At 42.9% G+C, this 25,761-nt stretch overlaps 1 protein-coding gene across 1 annotated transcript in view; it reads right to left on the reverse strand.

Annotated features, from left to right (window-relative positions):
- The window catches only part of LOC126419782 (UDP-glucosyltransferase 2-like), an 83,662-nt gene extending 81,591 nt beyond the window's left edge, over positions 1 to 2,071 (reverse strand). Inside the window, exon 1 of the mRNA XM_050086960.1 lies at positions 1,912 to 2,071. Within this exon, the coding sequence (XP_049942917.1) occupies positions 1,912 to 1,917 (6 nt within the window). The 5' untranslated portion in view covers positions 1,918 to 2,071. The remainder of the gene's footprint in view (positions 1 to 1,911) is intronic.
- Positions 2,072 to 25,761: the final 23,690 nt, after the last annotated feature.

A 25,761-nucleotide genomic window follows, 5' to 3' on the forward strand; every position in this document is an offset into this window, starting at 1 on the left:
AACTCAATGATTCATAGTCAAAAGACAAAACTGGAATTACAGACCCACTGTACCCTCTGCCTTTGCCACATATCGCGACTTTGGTTTTGGGAACACTGTTTTGTTTACGAAAAGCAGTGCAGACCATATTTAGTCTTCTGTTTACTTCCTTTCGTATCCGTCTGTTTCTTGTCTTCAACCACCTCAAACACATAAAGTAGTGAACTGCTTCTATGTCTTCACTGCTAATATGCAGCATTTTCTTTTCAGTGTCTTAACAGAATATTGTTGTAGCCACATTACTATTTGTTTTTCAGACGCATTTTCAAAATTTACGCTGTTAGTTGTGCGTTGCTACATTCGCTGGAAGAGGAACACAAGTTTCTTTTCTCAGGTGTACATCAAGCACACAATTTTCCAACACGAGAATGTACCTAAACATGTAGGGAGAGATTCAGGGGGATCCCCCACCACATTGCCTCACCTGTAACGCATCAGATCACGAAGACTCTACCGCTAACTGCCTGTTATACTACGAAATTATCTTCTGGCAGAACGCGGGAATGGATAATATGCAAGGCTGAGTTTACTTCTGTCGTAGAAGACACAAATACAATTAAAGTTTTGCATACTTCTCTTAGACTTGGACTACAATTCTGTTTGCCGATTTAAACATTTTGAACAAACTGTTTGCAACTTCAAGTTGTGATGGTTCTTTATTTACGCGACCACTACGGCACTCCAACCCCAGTTCTGGATACCAGTAATATCGTACTACTTTTCTGTGAAGTAACAGACATATTTTTGTGACAATATTCACATTTGGTTTTATTAATGTATAGGTACTCCGATATATCGATATTTTACAGTGATATGGTTCTTGTGTGTATTCATTTCTGTGAGACTGTCATAATCTTTGACTTACCTGTAACCGTTTTGGCGCGAACGCACACAGAGCAGTTTTTGTTTCACTTTGCAGAAGTTAAGTTGTTTTTTCGCTTTGTAAAAGAACAGTCAAGTCTTGTGTTTGGTTAAAGTGGAAATTAAATATATGAAGATTGATACAAAACTGTTTTCTTGATGATGTGACAATTAAGAAGAAGTATATGTGAATTTACAAGAAGTTTAATAAAAATGTGGATCGTGAACACCAAGTCAAAAATTATTTCTACCATACCATTGTTCTGATCTGGGATTGTTTGATCATTAAGAATTTCCTGAAAAACGCATTTGTTAAGTCTTCAAATATTGCTAAAATACAGATCTGGACCTTCTAGCAGTCAAAGTGGAATCACCCTAGAATCAACAAAATGAACCATAACAACTTCGACGAAATCTATGTGGGAATCCATTCAAGATAAGTGCCAAAATTAATTACTTTTTTACAGTGACTTCATTATTTCCATTCTGACGATACCGTCCACAGTCAATAACTTTGTTGTTGCCCGATAAAGCGAACATATGCTGCGTCAGCAACATTATTAATCTGATTTCTAACCTACTTTGCAAGTGGTGGTATTGTTAGAAAGTAGAGAACACACTTAACTCGAATAAGCACATTACGAATCTAAAAAAGCAACCTAGTCATAATACATCGAAAATGAAATTGCTAGCTTCAATACACACCAGGCCTGTATTTGTTTCTGGATAGAAGCATTCCCTCATCAATGTGCTCAGTGTAAACACAGAACACGTAAGAGTTGTTCTGCTATCACACTGCAATATTATCGTTGAAAAGGACAAGCTGTATTTGAATCCAGACGATGAAGTTCTATGATGTGGAAGAGAACGATAACCCAATATTGGAAGGTGTGGAAAAATAATGAAACGCATGTGGGAAGCAGTTGCTCCACGGAATAGAAACGTTATAGTGCGTATACTCCGTCCGCAAGAAGCTGCAAGTAGAGCGTAGCAAATGAGACGTTTTCTTACCTTCATTTTTCAGGTCTTTCCGACTGAATCCAAGCGAAGCTAACACGCCGTCAGCAACTGAACGCGTGTAATTTGGTTTTGCACACCGCTGCTTCAGTCGGCCAGTGTATCAGTTAAAGTTATCTGTGTGTGCCGGTATGCCTCAGGGTCGCATGCGCATGCGCAGCAAGTGTTGGGTCGGAAAGTACCTGACCAATCGTGTCGCTAGCGCGGGAGACCGGTCAATTAGCGCTCACTTCACACCTACAACCAGTGTCTCTTCTGCCAGCTCATTCTGCCGACTGACGTTCTGACCGCCGTCACTGTACACGTGCAAAGAGTACAACTTACAGGTGACGAACGCACCGTTTCTAAGAATAGCTGCCATCTCCCGTCTTCAGCGATTTCGTGGAATGTGCGCGCTCCGCTGTTCCGTGAACACTTATTACGTCTGCGCTCACTTTGTGTGGTGGGAAGCTGCTCACTAAGGACGTGTATGCTCAGCCAATAACAGCCTGTCTGCCGACGACCTTCCGCGAGCACGGTCTTCCTCGTCTGTGTAAAGTTTACTGTGTGTGTGTGTGTGTCACGCCTAATCGTACTACAGGCGCCCGCGGCCATCATACTAACAAGGGAACCTCCCCATCGCATCCCCCTCATATTTAGTTATAAGTTGGCACAGTGGATAGGCCTTGAAAAACTGAACACAGATCAATCGAGAAAACAAGAAGAAGTTGTGTGCAACTATGAAAAAAGTAAGCAAAATATACAAACTGAGTAGTCCATGTGGAAGATAGGCAACATCAAGGAGTGCGTGAGCTTAGAGGCGCCGTGGTCCCGTGGTTAGCGTGAGCCGCTGTGAAAGTAGAGGTCCTTGGTTCAAGTCTTCCCTGGTGTGAAAATTTTATTTTCAGAAAGTTATATTCTGTCCGTTCGTTCACTGACGTCTCTGTTCACTGTAATAAGTTTAGCGCTTGTGTTTTGCGACCGAACCGCAAAACTGTGCGATTGTTATTGAAGTCGGGAGCTATATTTGCTGGATTCATATTGCCCACGGAATACATCTCATGTATTTAATGCACTCTCCTCCAAAGTAGCGAACAGTCAACTGCCAGCCAGGAAGCCTCGTTAGCAGAAATACTCACTCTTCCGTGCGCTGTAGTCGACTGAAGTCGTGTGTTTCGATGTTTGTTTAGGTGTAGCGTCCCCATAGTACGGCGCAGTTACCGCGCATCGGACGGACAGATAATAATTGTCTGAAAATAAAAAATTAAACTTTTCAGTCGATGGACGACTTGAACCAAGGACCTCTCGTTTCGCAGCGACACACGCTAACCACAGGACCACGGCACTCTTGAGCTCACAATGTCCTTGAAGTTGCCTATGTTGCAAATTGACTACTCAGTTCGTATATTTTGCTTATTTTTTCATAGTTCCACACAACTTCTTCCTGTTTTCTCGATTGATCTGGATTCAGTTTTTCAAGGCCTATCCACTGTGCCAACTTAAAACTAAATCTGAGAGGGGTGCGATGGGGAGGTTCCCTTGTAAGTGCTTTTGCCACTTCTCCGCCCCCCACAATAGACGATACTGGTCTAGGAAATGGGGAAACTTCACGAGCGCAGTTTTCCCCAGGATACCACTCTTCAGTTCCCAGTCGTTCTTATTCGAGCCATCCCTAGCAAATAACTGAGTGACTTCTAAGCAGGCAGATTCAGTAAGTGCAAGTAGGCTGTTAAGGTTTTTATGTTGGTAACGCCACGTGGCGCTCTGTACGAAAATCACTGGCTGTGCTGTGTGCAGTCTGTGACTGGTTGGTATTGTTGGAATATTCGCTATTGTAGTACTGGGCAGTTGGATGTGAACAGCGCGTCGCGTTGCGCAGTTGGAGGTGAGCCGCCAGCAGTGGTGGATGTGGGGAGAGAGATGGCAAAGTTTTGAGAGCCGACGATTTGGTCGTGTGTCCGTCAGAAAAAGGAAATTGTTAAGTCTGGATGTCATGAACTTGATATATATATTATGACTTTTGAACAGTATTAAGGTAAATACTGTAGTGACTTGGCCAGACAGCCAAGCCACTGTAAGGTAGCCGAAAGGCACGTGTTCAGCTCACGCAGGCTGGCGTGAGGTCTGGAACATTACAAGGGAATTGTTAGTAGCAAATAAAGTACGTAGTTGATGTAATACTTAACTTTAATCCACAATTGGTGAACATCTCTCGTTACTGTACATGCTTCACAATATTAATTATCAAATGCTATGGCGCCTTGCTAGGTCGTAGCAAATGACGTAGCTGAAGGCTATGCTAACTATCGTCTCGGCAAATGAGAGCGTAATTGTCAGTGAACCATTCCTATTAACGTCGGCTGTACAACTGGGGCGAGTGCCAGGACGTGTCTCTAGACCTGCCGAGTGGTGGCGCTCGGTCTGCAATCACTGACAGTGGCGACACGCGGGTCCGACGTATACTAATGGACCGCGGCCGATTTAAAGGCTACCACCTAGCAGGTGTGGTGTCTGGCGGTGACACCAGAAATACCTTGTTTGTTCTCCACCAAACTCTTTGACTGGCTAACTATGCCTATCAGTAGTTAGTGCCTTCAGTAGTTACAATCTTTTATTTAGCTGGCAGTATTGGAGCTCGCTATATTGCAGTAGTTTGAGTAACAAAGATTTTTGTGAGGTAAGTGATTCATGAAAGGTATAGGTTATTGTTAGTCAGGGCCATTCTTTTGTAGCTATTATTGAAAGTCAGATTGCGTTGCGCTAAAAAAAATATTTTGTGTCAGCTTAGTGTTGATCAGAATAAGTAAAGAGAGAAATGTCTGAGTACGTTCAGTTTTGCTCAGCTGTTTGAAAATCAAATAACGTAGAGGTTTTCCAACACTGTCATTTATAAATTTTTCTAAGGGGATGTTTCATAAGTTACTCAACTCGTACGCCATGGACGATCCGCCGTAGAAATTCTGGTAGAGTGAGCGAAGTACTCCGCCGGGGACATGGAAATGTCACACAGTAGTAACGGCGCCCTGGCACGTTCAGTACTACTGTCAATACAGCAATATAATGGGCCTGTGAGGACTGGAGCTGCATTGTTAATACTGGAAATACTGACGAACAATACTGATGCCGCCCAAAATATTTTCAGTACAAGCATTATGAATTGAGCTTGTGAGGGCAAGTATTATCAGCTTGACATTTGGCTATACTGTTCTTCGCATTTTTCCAGTTCGGCTTCCATATAGATTAAAGAGCCAAAGAAACTGGTACACCTGCCTACATATCGCGCGTGTAGGGCCCCCGCGAGCACGCAGAGGTGTCGCAACACGACGTGGCATGGAATCGACTAATGTGTGAACTAGTCACCATGAATCCGCTGACACCATGAGTCCGCAAGAGAACGAGGGGGTGGAGATCTCTTCTGAACAGTGCGTTGCAAGGCGTCCCAGATAGGCTCAGTAATATTCATGTCTGGCGAGTTTGCTGGCCAGCACTCAGAAGAGTATTCCTGGAGCCACTCTGTAGCAGTTCTGGGCGTATGGGGTGTCGCATTGTCCTGCTGGAATTGCGCAAGTCCGTCGGAATGCACAGTGGACAGGAATGGATGCAAGTGATCAGACAGGATGCTTATGTACGCGTCACCTGTCAGAGTCGTATCTAGAAGTATCAGGGGCCCCAATCACTCCAACTGCACACGCCCCATACCATTACAGAGCCTCTGCCAGCTTGAACAGTCCCCTGCTGACATGCAGGGTCCATGGATTCAATTAGATTGTCTCCATACCCGTACACGGCCATCCGCCCGATGCAATTAGAAATGAGACTCGTTCGACCTAGCAACATGTTTCCAGTCGTCAACAGTCCAACGTCGGTGTTTATTGCCCCAGGCGAGGCGTAAAGCTCTGCGTCGTGCAGCCATGAAGGGTACACGAGTCGGCCTTCGGCTCTGAAAGCCCATATCGATGAACTTTCGTTGAATGGTTCGCACGCAGACACTTTTTGATGGTCCAACATTGAAATCTGCAGCAATTTGCGGAAGGGTTGCACTTCTATCACATTGAACGGTTCTCTTCAGTCGTCATCGGTCCCGTTCTTGCAGGATCATTTTCCGGCCGCAGCGATGTCGGAGATTTGATGTTTTACCGGATTCCTGATATTCACAGTACACTCGTGAAATGGTCGTACGGGAAAATCCCCACTTCATCGCTGCCTCGGAGATGCTGTGTCCCCTCGCTTGTACGTGGACTATAAAACCACGTTCATCATCATCATCATCATCACCATCATCACCATCATCACTTTTTAACACTGATTATGCCTTTCAGCGTTCGGTCTGGAGCATAGTCCCCCTTATAAAATTCCTCCATGATCCCCTATTCAGTGCTAACATTGGTGCCTCTTCTGACGTTAAGCCTATTACCTCAAAATCATTCTTAACCGAATCCAGGTACCTTCTCCTTGGTCTACCCCGACTCCTCCTACCCCCTACTGCTGAACCCATGAGTCTCTTGGGTAACCCTGCTTCTCCCATGCGTGTAACATGACCCCACCATCTAAACCTGTTCGCCGTGACTGCTACATCTATAGAGTTCATTCCCAGTTTTTCTTTGATTTCCTCATTGTGGAGACCTTCCTGCCATTGTTCCCATTTACTAGTACCTGCAATCATCCTAGCTACTTTCATATCCGTAACCTCAACCTTGTTGATAAGGTAACCTGAATCCACCCAGCTTTCGCTCCCTACAACAAAGTTGGTCGAAAGATTGAACGGTGCACAGATAACTTAGTCTTGGTACTGACTTCCTTATTGCAGAAGAAAGTAGATCGTAGCTGAGCGCTCGCTGCATTAGGTTTGCTACACCTCGCTTCCAGATCTTTCACTATGTTGCCATCCTGTGAGAATATGCATCCTAAGTACTTGAAACCGTCCACCTGTTCTAACTTTGTTCCTCCTATTTGGCACTCAATCCGTTTATACCTCTTTCCCACTGACATTACTTTCGTTTTGGAGATGCTAATCTTCATACCATAGTCCATACATTTCTGATCTAGCTCTGAAATATTACTTTGCAAACTTTCAATCGAATCTGCCATCACAAGTAAGTCATCAGCATATGCGAGACTGCTTATTTTGTGTTCACATATCTTGATCTCACCCAGCCAGTCTATTGTTTTCAACATATGATCCATAAATAATATGAACAACAGTGGAGACAGGTTGTAGCCTTGTCTTACCCCTGAAACTACTCTGAACCATGAACTCAATTTACCGCCAATATAGCGTCCCCAGTGCTATATTACGAAAAGACTTAAAAAACAGTATTTATAAAGAAGAGACATTTAAAAATTGAATAATATATTTTTATCATGTAGCCGTAAAACAATAATTTCTCTGTCTAAGTTTCGAATACAAAGAAATAATTTATGACAAAATGATCTAAAGAGGTGACAAGATACGCTTTTTGTTAATTTTTTTAGTCGACTTCACTTCTTCTCTTGTCTTGATTGTGTATAGACGGACATCTTGCGAGTGCTGGCAAATGTAAGCATATTAGTATGAGTTAAGCAGATTATATATATATATTGATTTAATATTATTGTGCACTTTTAATTTGTAAGAGGTGATCCCGATTTCATGTCCGCCTTCCTTGAATTAACCTGCATTCAAGTAATTTACAGTTCAACAATCGCAGCGGCCGATGCAGCCAACGACGCCATTACGTGGCGATATTAACTTATGAAAAATTAGCGGAAGAGAAAAACTCGCCCGCAATTAACATAATATTAATTTTTCTCCACAGCCGCACGAAGTTACAGAAAATACTTTGCTTTAAGATTCTTATTTTCAGTACCATAGCCGAGACTCAGAGCCAGGACTCCGACTACAATACAATGGTTAACGGAGGTAAGAAAAATACTCTCGCGCGTGTGTGGGCCGCAATTGTAATTAATAACTAAAGATCTTTTGCTTTAAAGTGAACTGACTAGCCGAGGAAATTAATATGAAAGGTTTATTCCAACGTCCAACTTATATGCTCATGTTTTAAGATTCAGCGAGTCTAACATTCGTTAACGTAACAAATAATTTGAGATTAATATTGTTTAAAAGGAGAACTTCAGGAAAGCATTTAATCGTAAATCAAAATTAAACGAAATATCATTTTTATTAAGGCCCACCATGTAAGTCGGCAACAATCAAAAAATAATAATGACAATAGTAATATATTAAATTACGACGGCCGACGGACGCGAGACGCGAACTCTAACTGCTGCCTGACTATCTATGTAAAGACCTTTAATTGCTTGCAAAAGTTTGCCTCCTATTCCATAATCTCGTAGAACAGACAATAACTTCCTCCTAGGAACCCGGTCATATGCCTTTTTCTAGATCTATAAAGCATAGATACAGTTCCCTGTTCCACTCGTAACATTTCTCCACTATTTGTCGTAAGCTAAAGATCTGGTCCTGACAACCTCTAAGAGGCCTAAACCCACGTTCAAACTCACTCAAATCTTGATAAGCTGCCACTGTAGCAGCAGTAACCGATCTAATAACTGCGTTAGACACTTGTTGTGTTATAAAGGCGTTGCCAACCATAGCGTCGTAATCTGCATTTTTACATGTCTCTGTGTCTGAGTACGCACGCCTGTGTCACTTTGTTTGGCGCTTCAGCGTATACACTGAGAATAGCGATGTGCCTCTATATAGGTGCTGGTAGTATCGTCCACACAAGGTAACAAAGGGCAGTGCATCGCGCAGCTGTCATTTGTACTCAGGTGATTCGCGTTGAAAAGTTTCCAAACTGAATATGACCACAGGCTTTGAATGACGAAAGGTGTTAGAAGCTAGATGCACGGGACATTCCATTTTGTAAATCGTTATGGAAGTCAGTATTCCACCAGCCAGAGTGTCAAGACTCTGCCGTGTATACCACATTTCAGGCATTACCTCTCACCACGGACACCGCAGTGGCTGACGTCCTTCACTTAACGACCGAGAGCAGCGGCGTTTGCGTAGAGTTGTCAGTGCTAACAGACACGCAACACTGCGTGAAATAACAGCAGAAATCAATGTGGGACGTTCGGCGGACGTATCCGTTAGGACAGCGCGGCGAAATTTGGTTGGTGTTGATGGGCTATGGCAGCACGCGACAGACGCGAGTGCGTTTGCTGACAGCACGACAACAGGTGGTTCATTGAACCCCCTGCCAGGCACTTAATTGTGAATAGCAGAGTAATCACGTAGATGTAGATGTAGAGATCGCCTGCTGCGCCTCTACTGGGAATTGGACGCTAGACGACCGGAAAATCATGGCCTGGTCAGACGATTCCCGATGTCGGTTGGTAAGAGCTGATGGTAGGGTTAGAGTGTTGGGCGGTCCCCATGAAGTCATGGAGCCAAGTTGTCAACAAGGCACTCTGCAAGCTGGTGGTGTGTCCATATTGGTGTGGGCTGTGTTTACGTAGAGTGGACTGCGTCTTCTCGTCTAACTGAATTGATCATTGACTGGAAGTGACTATGTTCGGCTACCTGGAGACCATTTCTAGCCATTCATGGGGTTCGCCATGTCACTGGCCCGCAGCTGCTCGCGACTGGTTTGAAGAACATAGTGGACAATTCGAGCAAATGGTTTGGCCACTCAGATCGCCCGACGTAAATCCCATCGAGCATTTGTGGGACCTAATCGAGAGGTCAGTTCGTGCACAAGATCCTGCACTGGCAACACTTTCGGAACTATGGATGGCTGCAGAGGTAGAATGGCTCAATATTTCCGCAGGGGCCTTCCAAACACTCGCTCAGTCCCTGCCACGTCGAGTTGCAGCACTACGCCGAGCAAAAGGAGTTCCGACACGATATTAGGAGCTGTCCCACGACTTTTGTCACCTGTGTGTAGATCATTCACTCATTTTCAAAGTTATATATTTACCAAAGGATCAAATGCACAAATGTGATCGATGCATGAATAGAGCTGTAAACGCGCCGAGTTTGCATCGTCACCACCAATTGGCGTTACGAGTGCAGTGCCTTGACAAAATGACGACAAGGCAAGAAAAGAGTTTTTGTGTGTTAAGATGTGCGAGGTGTTTATCAGTTGCAACAGTCCAGCAAGCATTCAGAGGGAATTACGGAAAAGTAATGCCATGTAAACAGGGCATCATGCACTGTTATCGACAATTTACGGACCTGGTTGACTCTGCAAACAGGAAAAAAATTGTTCAAATGGCTCTGAGCACTATGGGACTTAAGATCTATGGTCAGCAGTCCCCTAGAACTTAGAACTACTTAACCCTAACTAACCTAAGGACATCACACAACACCCAGCAAACAGGAAAGTGTGGGTCGATCAAGTGGGCCAGATGCAACCGCGGAGGAAAGTTTTATATGCAGTTCCAAAAACCGATGGTCCACGTAAGCTCGAAATTGTAAAACTGTGTACACTATGGAGGATTTTGGGAGAGGGGCTGCATTTGAAACCCTACCATCTGCAGCTTATGCAAAGAGTAATACCGGAAGATTATGACCGGCGGTATCTGTTTTACAACAGAATGGAGTAAGCACTTGAACATTTCACCACCGAGCTGGTACTCGACAACAATGAAACCTTCCATTTCCTGGAAAGGTTAATCGCCACATTGCGAAAGTGTGAGGCACTGAACATCCCCGTGAAACTGTGGTCCATGGACGAGGTTTTATGTGCAGTGTCACAGCCCAAGTTGTATGGGCCGTTCCTCATCGGTGGCAACACTAAGACCGGTACCTCTTACGTGAACATATTGCACTGGACTGGACTGCAGCACCAATGTCTGTCGCAACCTGACCACCGCCAGAGTCTCTGCCCCGGAGGTATCGCTGGTGGTACTGCCTCCAGGTGCTACCCGGATGGGTGAATCCACTCCACAAAAATCCCGATTGTAGCACTGGTGGACCCACCTGGAACAATGTGCCACACCTAATGGGTGTGCACCCAACTCCAAATGCTACTGCGGACTTAACATGGGTGTATCCATTTCTGAATCCTACTCCAAACCATGGGGATCCAAGCTAGAAACTATCAAATGCACACATACAAAAAAGGTAAATAGGTTTTGTAAGTCAGCTCCTCAAACACAGTTTCTATCTATCACATACACGTTGGATTTTTAGTGTATAGCTATATAGAAGCTTTGATATCTGCAGTTGATCATATTCCAAACAGCTAGAAGTAAAAATGGACGTCTTCATGGTAACATAGTCATGTAGTGATATTTTGTGAGAATCAGTACGCTTAAAGCTGTATTTAAGACAGTTAATGTCAGCACACCACCTGCACCGTAATCATGTGTCTTTTAGCAAATGTAAGGATTCGCTTCGGCAAGTAGCATTGTGTTTTTCAAGGTCGATATCTGGAAGGAGAGGAGTATGTGATCAAGCAGACACTTCATAGATTCTCTCGGGCTAGTTGGGGGGAAACAGAATGATTGTTAGATGCTAATGAAGCCTGGTAGAATAAGCGAGCCTTGTGCATATACACGTAAAATATCGAAAAATATGGGAAATAAATATATAAAGAAGGGCAAAAATCCAGATAAAGAATTGTTATACAGGTTATCTACACACATTAAAAAAAGTTTTGCATCACCTCGGTTCCACGAGTTCCGGAACCTGTACAGAAAATTGGAATAGAGATCAACATAAATATCATTTCCGACCTTTTTATAGCTCATGAAAACCACACATTGCGTGCTGGAACACCATACAGCGAGACCTTCAGAGGTGGTGGTCCAGACTGCTGTACACACCGGTACCTCTAATACCCAATACCACGTCTTCTTGCATTGATGCATGCCTTTATTCGTCGTGACGTACAATCTACAAGTTCATCAAGGCACTGTCCGTCCAGATTGTCCCACTCCTCAACGGCGACTCACCGTAGATCCCTCAGAGTGGTTGGTGGGTCACGTCGTCAATAAACAGCTCTTTTCAATCTATCCCAGGCATGTTTGATATGGTTCATGTCTGGAGAACATGTTGGCCATTCTAGTCCAGCGATGTCGTTATCCTGGAGGAAGCCATTCACAAGATGTGCACGATGGGGGCGCGAATTGTCGTCCATGAAGACGAATGCCTCGCCAGTATGATGCCGATATGGTTCACTATCGGTCGGAGGATGGCATTCACGTATCGTACAGCCGTCACGGCGCCTTCCATGACCACCAGCGGTGTACGTCGGCCCCACATAATGCCACCCCAATACAACACGGAACCTCTGCCTTGTTGCACTCGCTGGACAGTGTGCCTAAGGTGTTCAGCTTGAGCAGGTTGCCTCGAAACACGTCTCCGACGATTGTCTGGCTGAAGGCATATGCGACATTCATCGGTGAAGAGAACGTTATGCCAATCCTGAGCGGTCTGTTCGGCATGTTGTTGGGTCCATCTGTACTGCGCTGCACGGTGTCGTGGTCGCCAAGTTGGACCTCGCCATGGACGTCGCGAGTGAAGCTGCGCATCATGCAGCCTATTGCGCACAGTTTGTCGTAACGCGATGCCCTGTGGCTGCACGAAAAGCATTATTCAACATGGTGGCGTTGCTGTCAGGGTTCCTCCGAGCTATAATCCTTAGGCAGCGGTCATCCACTGCAGTAGTAGTCCTTGGGCGGCCTGAGCGATGCATGTCATCGATAGTTCCTTTATCTCTGTATCTCCTGCATGTCCAAACAACACCACTTTGGTTCACTCAGAAACGCCTGGACACTTCCCTTGATGAGAGACTTTACTGGCACAAAGTAACAATGCGGACGGGATCGAACCGCGGTATTGACCGTATAGGCATGGTTGAACCACAGACAACACGAGCCGTGTACCTCATTCCTGGTGGAATGACTGGAACGGATTGGCTGTCGGACCCCTCCGTCTAATAGGCGCTGTTCAGGCATGGTTGTTTACATCTTTTGGCGGGTTTAGTGACATCTCTGAACAGCCAAAGGGACTGCGTCTATGATACAATATCCGCAGTCAATGTCTATCTTCAGGAGTTCTGGGAACCGGGGTGATGCAAAACTCGGCTAGGTGTTTTGGATAAATGGCTCTGAGCACTATAGGACTTAACATCTGAGCTCATCAGTCCCCTAGAACTTAGAAGTACTTAAACCTAACTAACCTAAGGACATCACAAACATACATGGCCGAGGCAGGATTCGAACCTGCGACCGTAGCGGTCGCGCGGTTCCAGACTGAAGTACCTAGAACGGCCCGGCCACAGCGGCCGGCACGTGTTTTGGATATTCTGTAGAGTTTATGTGGTATTAGACCTCACATGGTGGGGTTAAGAAACAATACTGTATAATTATATATATACATACATCTAAAGGATGTGACGTTTTTATTCTTTTAAAGTGGGACACTGCGCTTTGAAGTACAGAGACAGATAATATTTAGTTAGGTCAGTTCTAAATACGTGTTAGCGAGTGCTTTGCGATGTGGGAAGAGCTCGTCAGAGGCAACTTGTGCCGTCCTTCCCGCTACGCTAGCAGTGACCTGATGCTGTTTCAGGCTGTAACCTACATGACGTGTCACCCAAGGACTGTTAACTTAGGAATTTATTCGAGTACAGGGTGAATGACCACAATTGTGGGTGGCTTTGATATCGGTTTTGGCAGAACTGAGATGAGTTATTTGACAAAATAAGACAGACAGTTTAGACGTCTAAATAATATAGCGTAGTATGGTAGAAGATCTAACCATTCTCGTCTACAACTGTTGCTTAACCTGTAAGTTACGATTACATACTGATTGCCGGCCGAAGTGGCCGTGCGGTTAAAGGCGCTGCAGTCTGGAACCGCAAGACCGCTACGGTCGCAGGTTCGAATACTGCCTCGGGCATGGATGTTTGTGATGTCCTTAGGTTAGTTAGGCTTAACTAGTTCTAAGTTCTAGGGGACTAATGACCTCAGCAGTTGAGTCCCATAGTGCTCAGAGCCATTTGAACATACTGATCGTAACACATCCCTCAAAACAACTGACCAACATTTAAGAACCACGAGTTTGGGGTCAAAGATGTAGTGCTGTCAGACAAAGATAGGCACAATATCATCGTTTGCTAATGTAAACAATCTTCCACATTGCATCATTGTATACCCTACACAGTTCTTCATCGTATGTTAACGAGTATGAGAATAGCACACCATTCAGAATCGAATTGAAGCATATCAAAAAGAGTCAATTTGTGCACCCCGCTAACCTAGCAATGATATGAAACGTATCTCGGATAATAATAACTCTCACATTATGTTTTTGATCGATAATGTATGGGCCGCGCGGGATTAGCTGAGCGGTCTTAGGCGCTGCAGTCATGGACTGTGCGGTGGGTCCCGGCGGAGGTTCGAGTCCTCCATCGGGTATGTGTGTGTGTATGTGTGTGTGTGTGTGTGTGTGTGTGTGTGTGTGTGTGTGTGTGTGTTTGTTTGTCCTTAGGATAATTTAGGTTAAGTAGTGTGTAAGCTTAGGGGCTGATGACCTTAGCAGTTAAGTCTCGTAAGTTCATACACCCATTGAACATTTGATAATGTATGTGATAGACTATCAGAATGTACAAAATGAGTATCATAAATTCGATGTGCTATGTGAGTGGTCCTGGAGGGATGCGGTGCTGTGAAAATAGTCCCGCATACAATGCCATTTTTGGTATTGTCTGTGTTCATGTGCACCGTTTTTACACAGGTCCCTTTCGAATTGAATTTCCCACCGTTTACAAAAATGTGAACAATTATTTTTGGGAGGAAAAACGACACATTTGGGGTTATAAATTACAAATGGCGTGACTGTATGACTGCGCTTATAAATGAAAAAATCAGTAAATATTTTGTTCTCTGCCTTCCCCACAGTGTGCAATTGATAAAGTGCGCTACAGTGTTCCTCATAATAATATAGATAGACTTAGAGTAATAACTGCTATATCACGGAAAACAACCATATGCCGGAGTGACGTCACTTTCTGTGATTTTTTTCGCCACATTTTTTTTATTTCTGCCACCGTCCCTGATAGTGACACCATAGTCCACTATTTTTCTGCTGCTATAATGATTATTAGGAGCAGCAATCAGGTACTCATGGCAAGAAATTAAAAAATGGCAGAAGAGTAGCAATCAGGTACACCTGCCATTTTTTAATTTCTTGGCATTTTAAACTTACAACAAATAAAAGAGAGTTCAACTGCATTAAGATGAGTGAAAAGTGTCAGCTCTCTCTCCCTCCCCCCCTCCCTCTCTCTCTCTCTCTCTCTCTCTCTCTCTCTCTCTCTCTCTCTCTCTCTCTCTCTCTCTCTGTGTGTGTGTGTGTGTGTGTGTGTGTGTGTGTGTGTGTGTGTGTGTGTGTGTATGCAGCTAAGAAAGATGACCGAACATACGCTCTTAAGATAAAAAAAGTAGCACGAAGGAATAATCCAATTAGGACGGAAATCGAGAGTTGTGATGTATACGTACAGACAAAAATAAGATTACAATTTCAGAAAAATTGCATGATTTACTGGAGTGAAAGAGCTTCACCAATTGAGCAAGACAATATCGCACTGTTCCACCTCTCACCGTTATGCAAGCAGTTGTTCGGCTTGACACTACTGATACAATTGTAGATTGTCCTCCTGGGGGATATCGTGCCAAATTCTATCCAATTGGAGCGTTAGATTGTCAAAATCCAGAGCCGGTTGAAGGGCTCTACCCATAATGTTCCAAACGTCCTGAATTGTGGAAAGACACTGCTAGTCAGGGGTAGGGTTTGGCAAGCACGAAGACAAACAGTAAAAACTGTCGCCGTGTACAGGCCGACATTACCTTAGTGAACGGTAACTCCACGATGGCTTGCCATGAAGGGCAACTAAACGAGGGTAGAACGTCAATATACCAGCTTGTTGTAAGAGTGCCGCAAATGACAACCAATTGGGTCCTGCTATGACATGAAGTGGCAGTGCAGATTCTACTTCCTCGCCGTTTGGGAAGTAGGATGTCAAGCAGTAAATACTCTTACCGCGTACAGGCGTACATTATCATGCTGAAATGTAAGTCCAGGATGGGTAGCGATGAAGGGAAACAAACCGAGGCCAGAAAATGGTCAATGCAGCAGGCTTATCTAGCATAAATACGTTCAGCTGATAGTGCCTTATCTGGCATCCATTGTGAGTTATCGAGAGTCATCGTGACGGCGCGTAACTTGAGCTCAAAAACATGATTGTCTAATCGGCCGCTGCTGCGACCACCTCATCCCCTACATATCGCTGGCTTCATGGATTTTACGCCTATCATATAAGGTATACTTAGAACTGCTTATCTTATGATGAGGGACTTTACATTAACGTGATGAAGTAATTGTCTATTTCATTCGATGTGTCAGGGGAATTATATGTCACTTGCAGCGATCCTTACAGTTTCACTGGAGTACGCTGGAATCATTCTCTTCTAAGTTCTCTCTGTATTAACTCATTTTCAGTTTGGCTGAAACGCTTAATAGACCAGCCAGGGTCTTTACTTAAAAATTCCTGAGGCAGATTTCACCCTGTGTGTCTGTCCAACAAAGTGGTCTACGTGTAGGGTAGCTGATTTTGCACCTTACATGATGCTAAATCAATACTTTTTTTTTGGTCATCAGTCTACTGACTGGTTTGATGCGGCCCGCTACGAATTCCTTTCCTGTGCTAACCTCTTCATCTCAGAGTAGCACTTGCAACCTACGTCCTCAATTGTTTGCTTGACGTATTCCAATCTCTGTCTTCCTCTACAGTTTTTGCCCTCTACAGCTCCCTCTGGTACCATGGAAGTCACTCCCAGATGTCCTATCATCCTGTCCCTTCTCCTTACCAGTGTTTTCCACATATTCCTTTCCTCTCCGATTCTGCGTAAAACCTCCTCATTCCTTACCGTATCAGTCCACCTAATTTTCAACATTCGTCTATAGCACCACATCTCAAATGCTTCGATTCTCTTCTGTTCCGGTTTTCCCACAGTCCATGTTTCACTACCATACAATGCTGTACTCCAGACGTACATCCTCAGAAATTTCTTCCTCAAATTAAGGCCGGTATTTGATATTAGTAGACTTCTCTTGGCCAGAAATGCCTTTTTTGCCATAGCGAGTCTGCTTTTGATGTCCTCCTTGCTCCGTCCGTCATTGGTTATTTTACTGCCTAGGTAGCAGAATTCCTTAACTTCATTGACTTCGTGACCATCAATCCTGATGTTAAGTTTCTCGCTGTTCTCATTTCTACTACTTCTCATTACCTTCGTCTTTCTCCGATTTACTCTCAAACCATACTGTGTACTCATTAGACTGTTCATTCCGTTCAGCAGATCATTTAATTCTTCTTCACTTTCACTCAGGATAGCAATGTCATCAGCGAATCATATCATTGATATCCTTTCACCTTGTATTTTAATTCCACTCCTGAACCTTTCTTTTACTTCCATCATTGCTTCCTCGATGTACAGATTGAAGAGAAGGGGCGAAAGGCTACAGCCTTGTCTTACACCCTCCTTAATACGAGCACTTCGTTCTTGATCGTCCACTCTTATTATTCCCTCTTGGTTGTTGTACATATTGTATATGACCCGTCTCTCCCTATAGCTTACCACTACTTTTTTCAGAATCTCGAACAGCTTGCACCATTTTATATTGTCGAACGCTTTTTCCAGGTCGACAAATCCTATGAAAGTGTCTTGATTTTTCTTTAGCCTTGCTTCCATTATTAGCCGCAACGTCAGAATAAATACTAATACACCGAATATACAGAGATGGCCATTTAACAAAACGAGATAATTGGCCCACCGGTAGGAGAGAATGGACACAGAAAGGGACTTGTGTGTGTCATGTCAAACTAACGGGATGGCCGCAGAGGCTGGAACACGGCTGGACCCCTTTATCGGCTGGCACTTCAGGCCACCAAAGACGTTGGGAGAGGCTGGGCCATCACAACAAGAAGGGAGAAGGAGCTATATGGGAAAGAGAGAAAGATGATTTCGCGCCGCCAACTACTCTTTGCATGTAGCTTGAGTATTGACTCGTCACGGACTCCGCAATTGAACACTTACGTACAGGAGTTTACGGACGCAAACCACGTCCACGTTGGAGATTAAAGCCAAGCTCTCTCACGGGCAAGACGGCATCACGACGTTCGCTGGGCCGACCGTCGTAATCATACAGTCGTAATCATCACGCAGCATTACGGTGATCTTAGCAATCATCGGCCAAAGTAGAGCACTGTAATTCTAAATGAGTTCGTATTCGACTAGCTTTTTGCCTGGCGCTCTCTGAGTCTGTGTCCATTCAGGCAGAACTTCAACAGAGTCACTTGCAGGTTCAGTGTTGACTTAAGGAGTTAGGAAAAGAGGATACATTGTGCCAATGATAGGCTAGTTAGGTTAGCGAGTGTATTGAATTGTCGTGTTAGGCTAGAAATATTGCTCATCCTGTTTTCTGAATAAATCTTAATTTGGTATCATATGCTAATCACTGCATTATTGATTTCGTAGCTAGCAATCACCATATATTTGTTTAATAATTAGAGTGTAATGATAATGTCAATGCAAACGATACTGGGGGCATAACCGCGCGTTTAAACAGAGCCAACTTAAGTCAGGTAGCAACTCAAGGTCGACTAAGGCTACCAATAAATATTTTTCAGTATATCGATAATTGTACAATAAAACCCCCCATACCTTGCACACGTTGTATGGTTTGGAGGTAACAGGGAAATTAAATATCAGCCTCGCTTCACACCCGTTTTTCACCAACTTCTGCCTGCAAGAGTTCCTTCCCCTCTTGCCTCTCAACGCCCGATATTTTGTATACACGTGAAATACCGTGTTTCTTTTTGGAAGCAGGTTGTACGAGGTGCATTCAAGTTCTAAGGCCTCCGATTTTTTTTCTCCGGACTGGAAAGAGATAGAAACATGCGCATTGTTTTAAAATGAGGCCGCGTTCATTGTCAATACGTCCCAGAGATGGCAGCACCGTACGGCAGATGGAATTTTACCGCCAGCGGCGAGAATGAGAACTGTTTTAAATGCTTAAAATGGCGACGTTTTCCTTACTTGAACAGTGTGCAATCATTCGTGTTCTGAATTTGCGTGGTGTGAAACCAATTGAAATTCATCGACAGTTGAAGGAGACATGTGGTGCTGGAGTTATGGATGTGTCGGAAGTGCATTTGTGGGTGCAACAGTTTAATGAAGGCAGAACATCATGTGACAACAAACCGAAACAACCTCAGGCTCGCACAAGCCAGTCTGACGACATGATAGAGAAAGTGGAGAGAATTGTTTTGGGGGATCGCCAAATGACTGTTGAACAGATCGCCTCCAGTGTTGGCATTTCTGTGGGTTCTATCCACACAATCCTGCATGACGACCTGAAAATGCGAAAAGTGTCATCCAGGTGGGTGCCACGAAAGCTGACGGACGACCACATGGCTGTCCGTGTGGCATGTTGCCAAGCGATGTTGACGCGCAACGACAGCACGAATGGGACTTTCTTTTCGTCGGTTGTGACAATGGATGAGACGTGGATGCCATTTTTCAATCCAGAAACAAAGCGCCAGTCAGCTCAATGGAAGCACACAGATTCACTGCCACCAAAAAAATTTCGGGTAACCGCCAGTGCTGAAAAAATGATGGTGCCCATGTTCTGGGACAGCGAGGGCGTAATCCTTACCCATTGCGTTCCAAAGGGCACTACGGTAACAGGTGCATCCTACGAAAATGTTTTGAAGAACAAATTCCTTCCCGCACTGCAACAAAAACGTCCGGGAAGGGCTGCGCGTGTGCTGTTTCACCAAGACAACGCACCCGCACATCGAGCTAACATTACGCAACAGTTTCTTCGTGATAACAACTTTGAAGAGATTCCTCATGCTCCCTACTCACCTGACCTGGCTCCTAGTGACTTTTGGCTTTTTCCAACAATGAAAGACACTCTCCGTGGCCGCACATTCACCAGCCGTGCTGCTAATGCCTCAGTGGTTTTCCAGTGGTCAAAACAGACTCCTAAAGAAGCCTTCGCCGCTGCCATGGAATCATGGCATCAGCGTTGTGAAAAATAGAGGACGCAATCTTGATGTAGGGTAAAATGAACAATTTGCTTCCTTGTTGTCAATCCTACTACAAGACAAACGTGAGTACTCACAACAGATGTATTTACGCAGGTAAGTGCCATTTTCAGGATTGTTTCTGTATCACTTAACGATACTTCTCTGACGACTGATTGACAGCCACGATGCTAAAAGTATTCGAGGTCCTGTTAGCAACGATGCCACACTCCACTCACTCACTGTCAACATCTGCAAGTTGTTCCAATCACGCGATACCCAATTGTCACCTGGGACTTTTAGTATCTGTGTAACCACTGTAACGTCACACATGAGAGGATCCAGTTCTGTACACATGTCTCCCCACGTCACAACCAGCACCAGTCTTGACCGAGCGGTGGTCGTGATGTGGGAGACAAACGTGCGGACATGCACGACCTGTTCACGGTGAAGTGACACGACGCCTGTTGCCACACTGTGCGATGAGCGCAACAGGGTCTGTGGTGCCGTAAATCTGGTGTCATGCCATATACAACGGCTAATGAACTGCAAACTCTTCTGACCCCAAACACAGTTTTTTTTATCTACAAATAACGTAACATCATATTATATTAGTAAGGACAATTTGCAAAAATAGCATCAAAAGAATGGTACAATCGTTTTCAGATACGTCCACATATATGGAGGCGTCACCGCGAGAAAGTGCTAAGCCGGCCAGTGTGGCCGAGCAGTTCTAGGCGCTTCAGTGTGGAACGGCGCGACCGCTACGGTCGCAGGTTCGAATCCTGCCTCGGGCATGGGCGTGTGTGGCGTCCTTAGGTTAGTTAGGTTTAAGTAGTTCTAAGTTATAGGGGACTGATGACCTCAGATGTTAGGTCCCATAGTGCTCAGAGCCATTTGAACCAAGAAAGTGCTAACTCACGAAAACAGTTTTCTGTCACTGCGTGTTATATGTTTAATTAAATCTGAAAATCGTAAATCACAATACAATTATTTGTAGCTTTTTCTATGAATTGTTGTACAATTTTTGTATCTATGTAGTCAGTTACAAGGTTAAAAAAATTGTTAGTAAAGCACAGAAATATGTTTATTTGTAGCTCTGTACATCTATGTCTACATCTACATGGACACTCTGCAAATCACAGTTAAGCACTTGGCAGAGGATTCATCAAACCACCTTCACAATAATTCTCTATTATTCGAATCTCAAACAGCCCGGAAAAAATGAATATCTATATCTTTTCATGCAAGCTCTGATTTCCCTTATTTTATTATGATGATCATTTCTCTCTGTGTAAGTCGGTGTCAACAAAATATTTTCACATTCGGGGCAGAAAGTTGGTGGTTGAAATTTTGCGAGAAGATTTCGCCGCAATGGGAAACACCTTTCTTTTGGTAGTGTCCACCCCCAATCCTATATCATGTCCGCGACACTCTCTCCACTATTTCTCGACAATACAAGACGTGATGCTCTTCTTTGTACTCCGTTTATCCTAACTGGTAAGGATCCCACACCGTGCAGCAGTACTCCAAAAGAGGACGGACAAGTATAGTTTAGGCAGTCTTCTTAGTAGATGTGTTGCATCTTCTTAGTGTTCTGCCAATAAATCGTAGTCTTTGGTTTGCTTCATCTATGCCATCGTTCTAATTTAAGTTATTCGTCTTTTTAATTCCTATGTATTTAGTTGAATTTATGGCCCTTTACATTTGACTAATTTATCGTGTAATCAGTTTAACTGATTCCTTTTCGTACACATGTGGATGACCTCAAACTTTATATTATTTAGCGTCAATTGCCAATTTGCGCACCATACATATATCTTTTCTAAATTGTTTTGCAATTTGTTTTGACGTTCTGATGAGTTTACTAGTCGATAAACGACTGCGTCATCTGCAAACAAGCTAAGATGGCTACTCAAATCGTCTCCCAAATCGTTTATATAGATAAAAAACAGCAAAGGGCCTATGGCTTAACCATGTGTGAAATATATTTCTGGTTAGTCTGAATTCTGATCGTGCAGAAATTGAATTCATATAGAGCAAAGTTATTGGCTTTATTAACCATTCACGCTACAAGATGGAACTTCAAGAGCCCAGTTAAACTGACTTTTATTCGGCATGGCCCTGCGACACTACACTACTCAAATGACTACCTTAAAAACATTATATTACGACAATTTTTACTAAATAACGTAAAGATAATGGGGTAAGTCATTCACGCTGCCTGAAACATTTCTTAATTCTAATTTAGCATTGTAATCAGGGTTTGTACTCATCTGTCGCAGCCATGGTCCTGGATTCTGAGACAACGACCGTAAAATACACTCAAAAGTCCAATGAATATTTAATCAAGTATTATGTTTCAACAGATTATTTATTGCAATCTCGAAAAATCGAAGCATCTTAACAAAACTCAAATAATTAGTAACATACTTACAATACTGATGTGAATTTTACAAGCTACATGCTTCCAATCCAAAATCACAAATAAGACTGCCCTCCTTGCCAATATGGCTGCCCCTTTATATACAAATCCGAACAATCCTCAGTACTGTTATAAAGTTTTTTTTACTAAAATTACAATTAAAACTGTCATTCTAAAACCAATGATGCATTTCAATAACTTTGATAGCTCCTATAGAGCAAATACATAATTGATTCCACAAGCATATTATATTTCATATGTGTACAAATGCATTAAAGGTGTTTCATTGACAATGGTTTTCCTGTTTTTATACATTGCAAATGACGCATGTTATAAAAAATGTTCCTACCAATTAATAGACTTCTACAAGTTAGCGAAATTATCATTCTGTAATTAGTTTTTTCGTAACATTTCGACAAGTATATATTTAGCTACATCCGTATGTCAGAAATTGCTGTTTATCGTCGATATATATATATATATATATATATATATATATATATATATATATATATATATATATATATATATATATATAAACAAAGATGATGTGACTTACCAAACGAAAGCGCTGGCAAGTTGATAGACACACAAACATACACACAAAATTCAAGCTTTCACAAACAATGGATGCTTCATCAGGAAAGGGGGAAGGAGAGGGATAGACGAAAGGATGTGGGCTTTAAGGGAGAGGGCAAGGAGTCATTCCAATCCCGGGAGCAGAAAGACTTTGTACACTGGAGCAACCTTTGCTTTGGCATTAAAGTGTAAAATATTCCATACATTATAGGTAACAATTTGTGTATTCGTTAACAATATTATAAACATAGTCATTCTATAGCTGGCTTAAAGACGTAACAAATTGTACGCTGTATGCACGTTTAATGTGTCCAACTTTAGTTATTTATTTAATATACAACCATACATATAAGTGTTGATAGCTTTGTTAATGTTGACTGTATACATCTGGTAATAATTTTACTGAGCTGGTCCCACTACCACGAGTTTAACGCTGTCGTTACATTTCTGGTAGCTCTTGTGGACATGGTTTCAGTAAATATTCTCAGTTACCAGTTCTGACCTGGTCACATTGGTACCGTTCTACAAGAACACCGCGGCGCTCCCTCCCCTCCTACCTCGGGGTTTTCCGAGATGCGACGCCGTGCGGCACCCCGCACCTCTGTACACGCCTCGCACTGTAAAACAACCCAGGCCGCACTGCCTAGCGCACACTTTAAGCTATCTGCAACATGCCCCCCCCCTACCCCCACACCCCCCCTCACACACAACCCCCCCCACACACACACCACTCAGCCAAACTCGCTGTTGTAGAATACCTTGCACAGCGGACTCCCCACTTATAATGTCACAACATCAGACTGTCAAACCACTTTTACTCTTACGAAAAATATTTAAATCCCTGTGCATGACCACTAGGAAATGCGTGTTTATATCTCCATACGCGTCTAGTTTTATTGGTGTAAAACATCGTCAGAGGTGTTGAAAGGTGGCTACACTGAGCCACTGCGCCAGAGTTTGCGCCAAAGAGTATTATTAAGCCGCATCCACAGTGCTTGTCGAGAGCTCGTAGTAGGGAGTGCTTGGAGAGAGCTCGTAGTAGTCAGTGCCTGTCGAGGTCTCGTGTTAGTTTGTGCTGAGATGTTGTAGCAGAGAGTGTTTGTTGAGATGTGCTATTAGGCAGTGCTTGCTGAGATGTGATATTGGAGAGTTCTGGTTGAGATATAATGTAAGGATTAGAATGATTTTCATCAATATAAATGAGGTAATTAACTCAGTTTGTTTTTATTTTAGTGTCCTAAATAATGCGTCATTACAGGTTCAGTCAACAAAGCATCTGGCGTGTGTTCTTGTATTAGAGTGTAATTCTGCTTTCCTTACGCAATTATCGTATTTCTAATTTTCTTTTATCACGTCAGTAAAATTGGTATTTAAAAATTCTTGTCTTGTTGAAGAAGAACCGTGCCAGATGTGCGTTGAGTCATACTTCCACATACAGAACAGTTATACTTATGCTTTGGTTTCGTAGGTTTCATAGTTGCTGGGGACTTAATTAATTAATTGTGTTAACGAAAATTTTCATTTCATTCTTTGTTGTTGTTCTTTGCAGTCAGATTGCGTAATAATTCTAGTCAGGGCCAACCGTTTACGAAACAGCGTAATCGGACTTACAGCTACTAAAAAATAAAAAGTATTTTCAAAACTTATTTAATTAAGCCCCCATGCACGTGGCGACCGCTGCTTCGGATCGTCCCTTGGAATTCTTCTGATTGTAAAAATAGTAGACCGTAGTATTGTTGTAGTAATTTGAGTTTAGTAATTGTAGTCTGTATTGCATGTGTAGATTTGGTAATTTTCATTCTTCTAATGGTATTTTTTAAAATTTAAATTGTTGTCTTGTATACGCGTTTGACAATTTAGTGCAATTATTTCAGTTGTTCGATTGATCGTGTTTGAGGGAGACATTGCATGTAAATGGTATTGTTGGAGATAAAGAGTCATTGTGTGTAATTTTCATATAGTGACGAGTTTTGTATATTTTGTAAATGATTACGCGATCAATGAAAAAGGCGAAAATGATGAATAGTGAGAATGACGAAATTGTTGACATGGCGAACTCGCCAACACAGGACAACAGTATGATGAATAATGAAGTGGAAAACAATTTAATAAGTCGGGAAAATAGTCCGGAACCATTTAAAAATTTTTCTCAATCAGAAAATTCACAGAATACGAGATTAACGACAGAAGATTCTGAAATAGTATCGAACACAGATAGCCTTACAGCTATGACGAAGGAAGTTAGTTTTGCTGGAAATGTTAGGTGCGAAAAGAATTCTGAACCATTTAATATGGAGCAGTTGATGGGTGCAATATTAAATTTGGGATCACAAATGGGAACAATTAAAACAGAGATGGGAACAATGGAAACACGGTTTAGATCTGAATTAAAAACACAGATGGGAACAACGGAAAAACGGTTAGACTCACTGGGATCAAAAATGGGAACAATGGAAACACGGTTTGGATCTGAATTAAAAACAGAAATGGGAACTTTGGAAACACGGTTAGATTCACGAATAGGGACATGTTTCAAAAATATGAAAGAGGAATTAAAGAAAGAAATAAGAGAAGAAGTACAACCGATTTTGAATTCTCACAATAATAGATTAATTGCAGTAGAGATTAGACAAAGGGAACAGGATAGAGAACAGGAAGAAAGAGATCGCGTAATAGTACAGAAATTTTCAGAGTTAAATTTACAACGTGCAAAGGATAAGGAAGAAATATTTGAGAGAATCGAGGAATCAGTACCAAATGACAGATTAAATAACCTAACACAACAATATGAACAGCTAGCTACCAAATGTGTCAATACTG

The sequence above is a fragment of the Schistocerca serialis genome, chromosome 9 (assembly GCF_023864345.2).
Source record: "Schistocerca serialis cubense isolate TAMUIC-IGC-003099 chromosome 9, iqSchSeri2.2, whole genome shotgun sequence".
Taxonomy (NCBI): Eukaryota; Metazoa; Arthropoda; class Insecta; order Orthoptera; family Acrididae; genus Schistocerca; species Schistocerca serialis.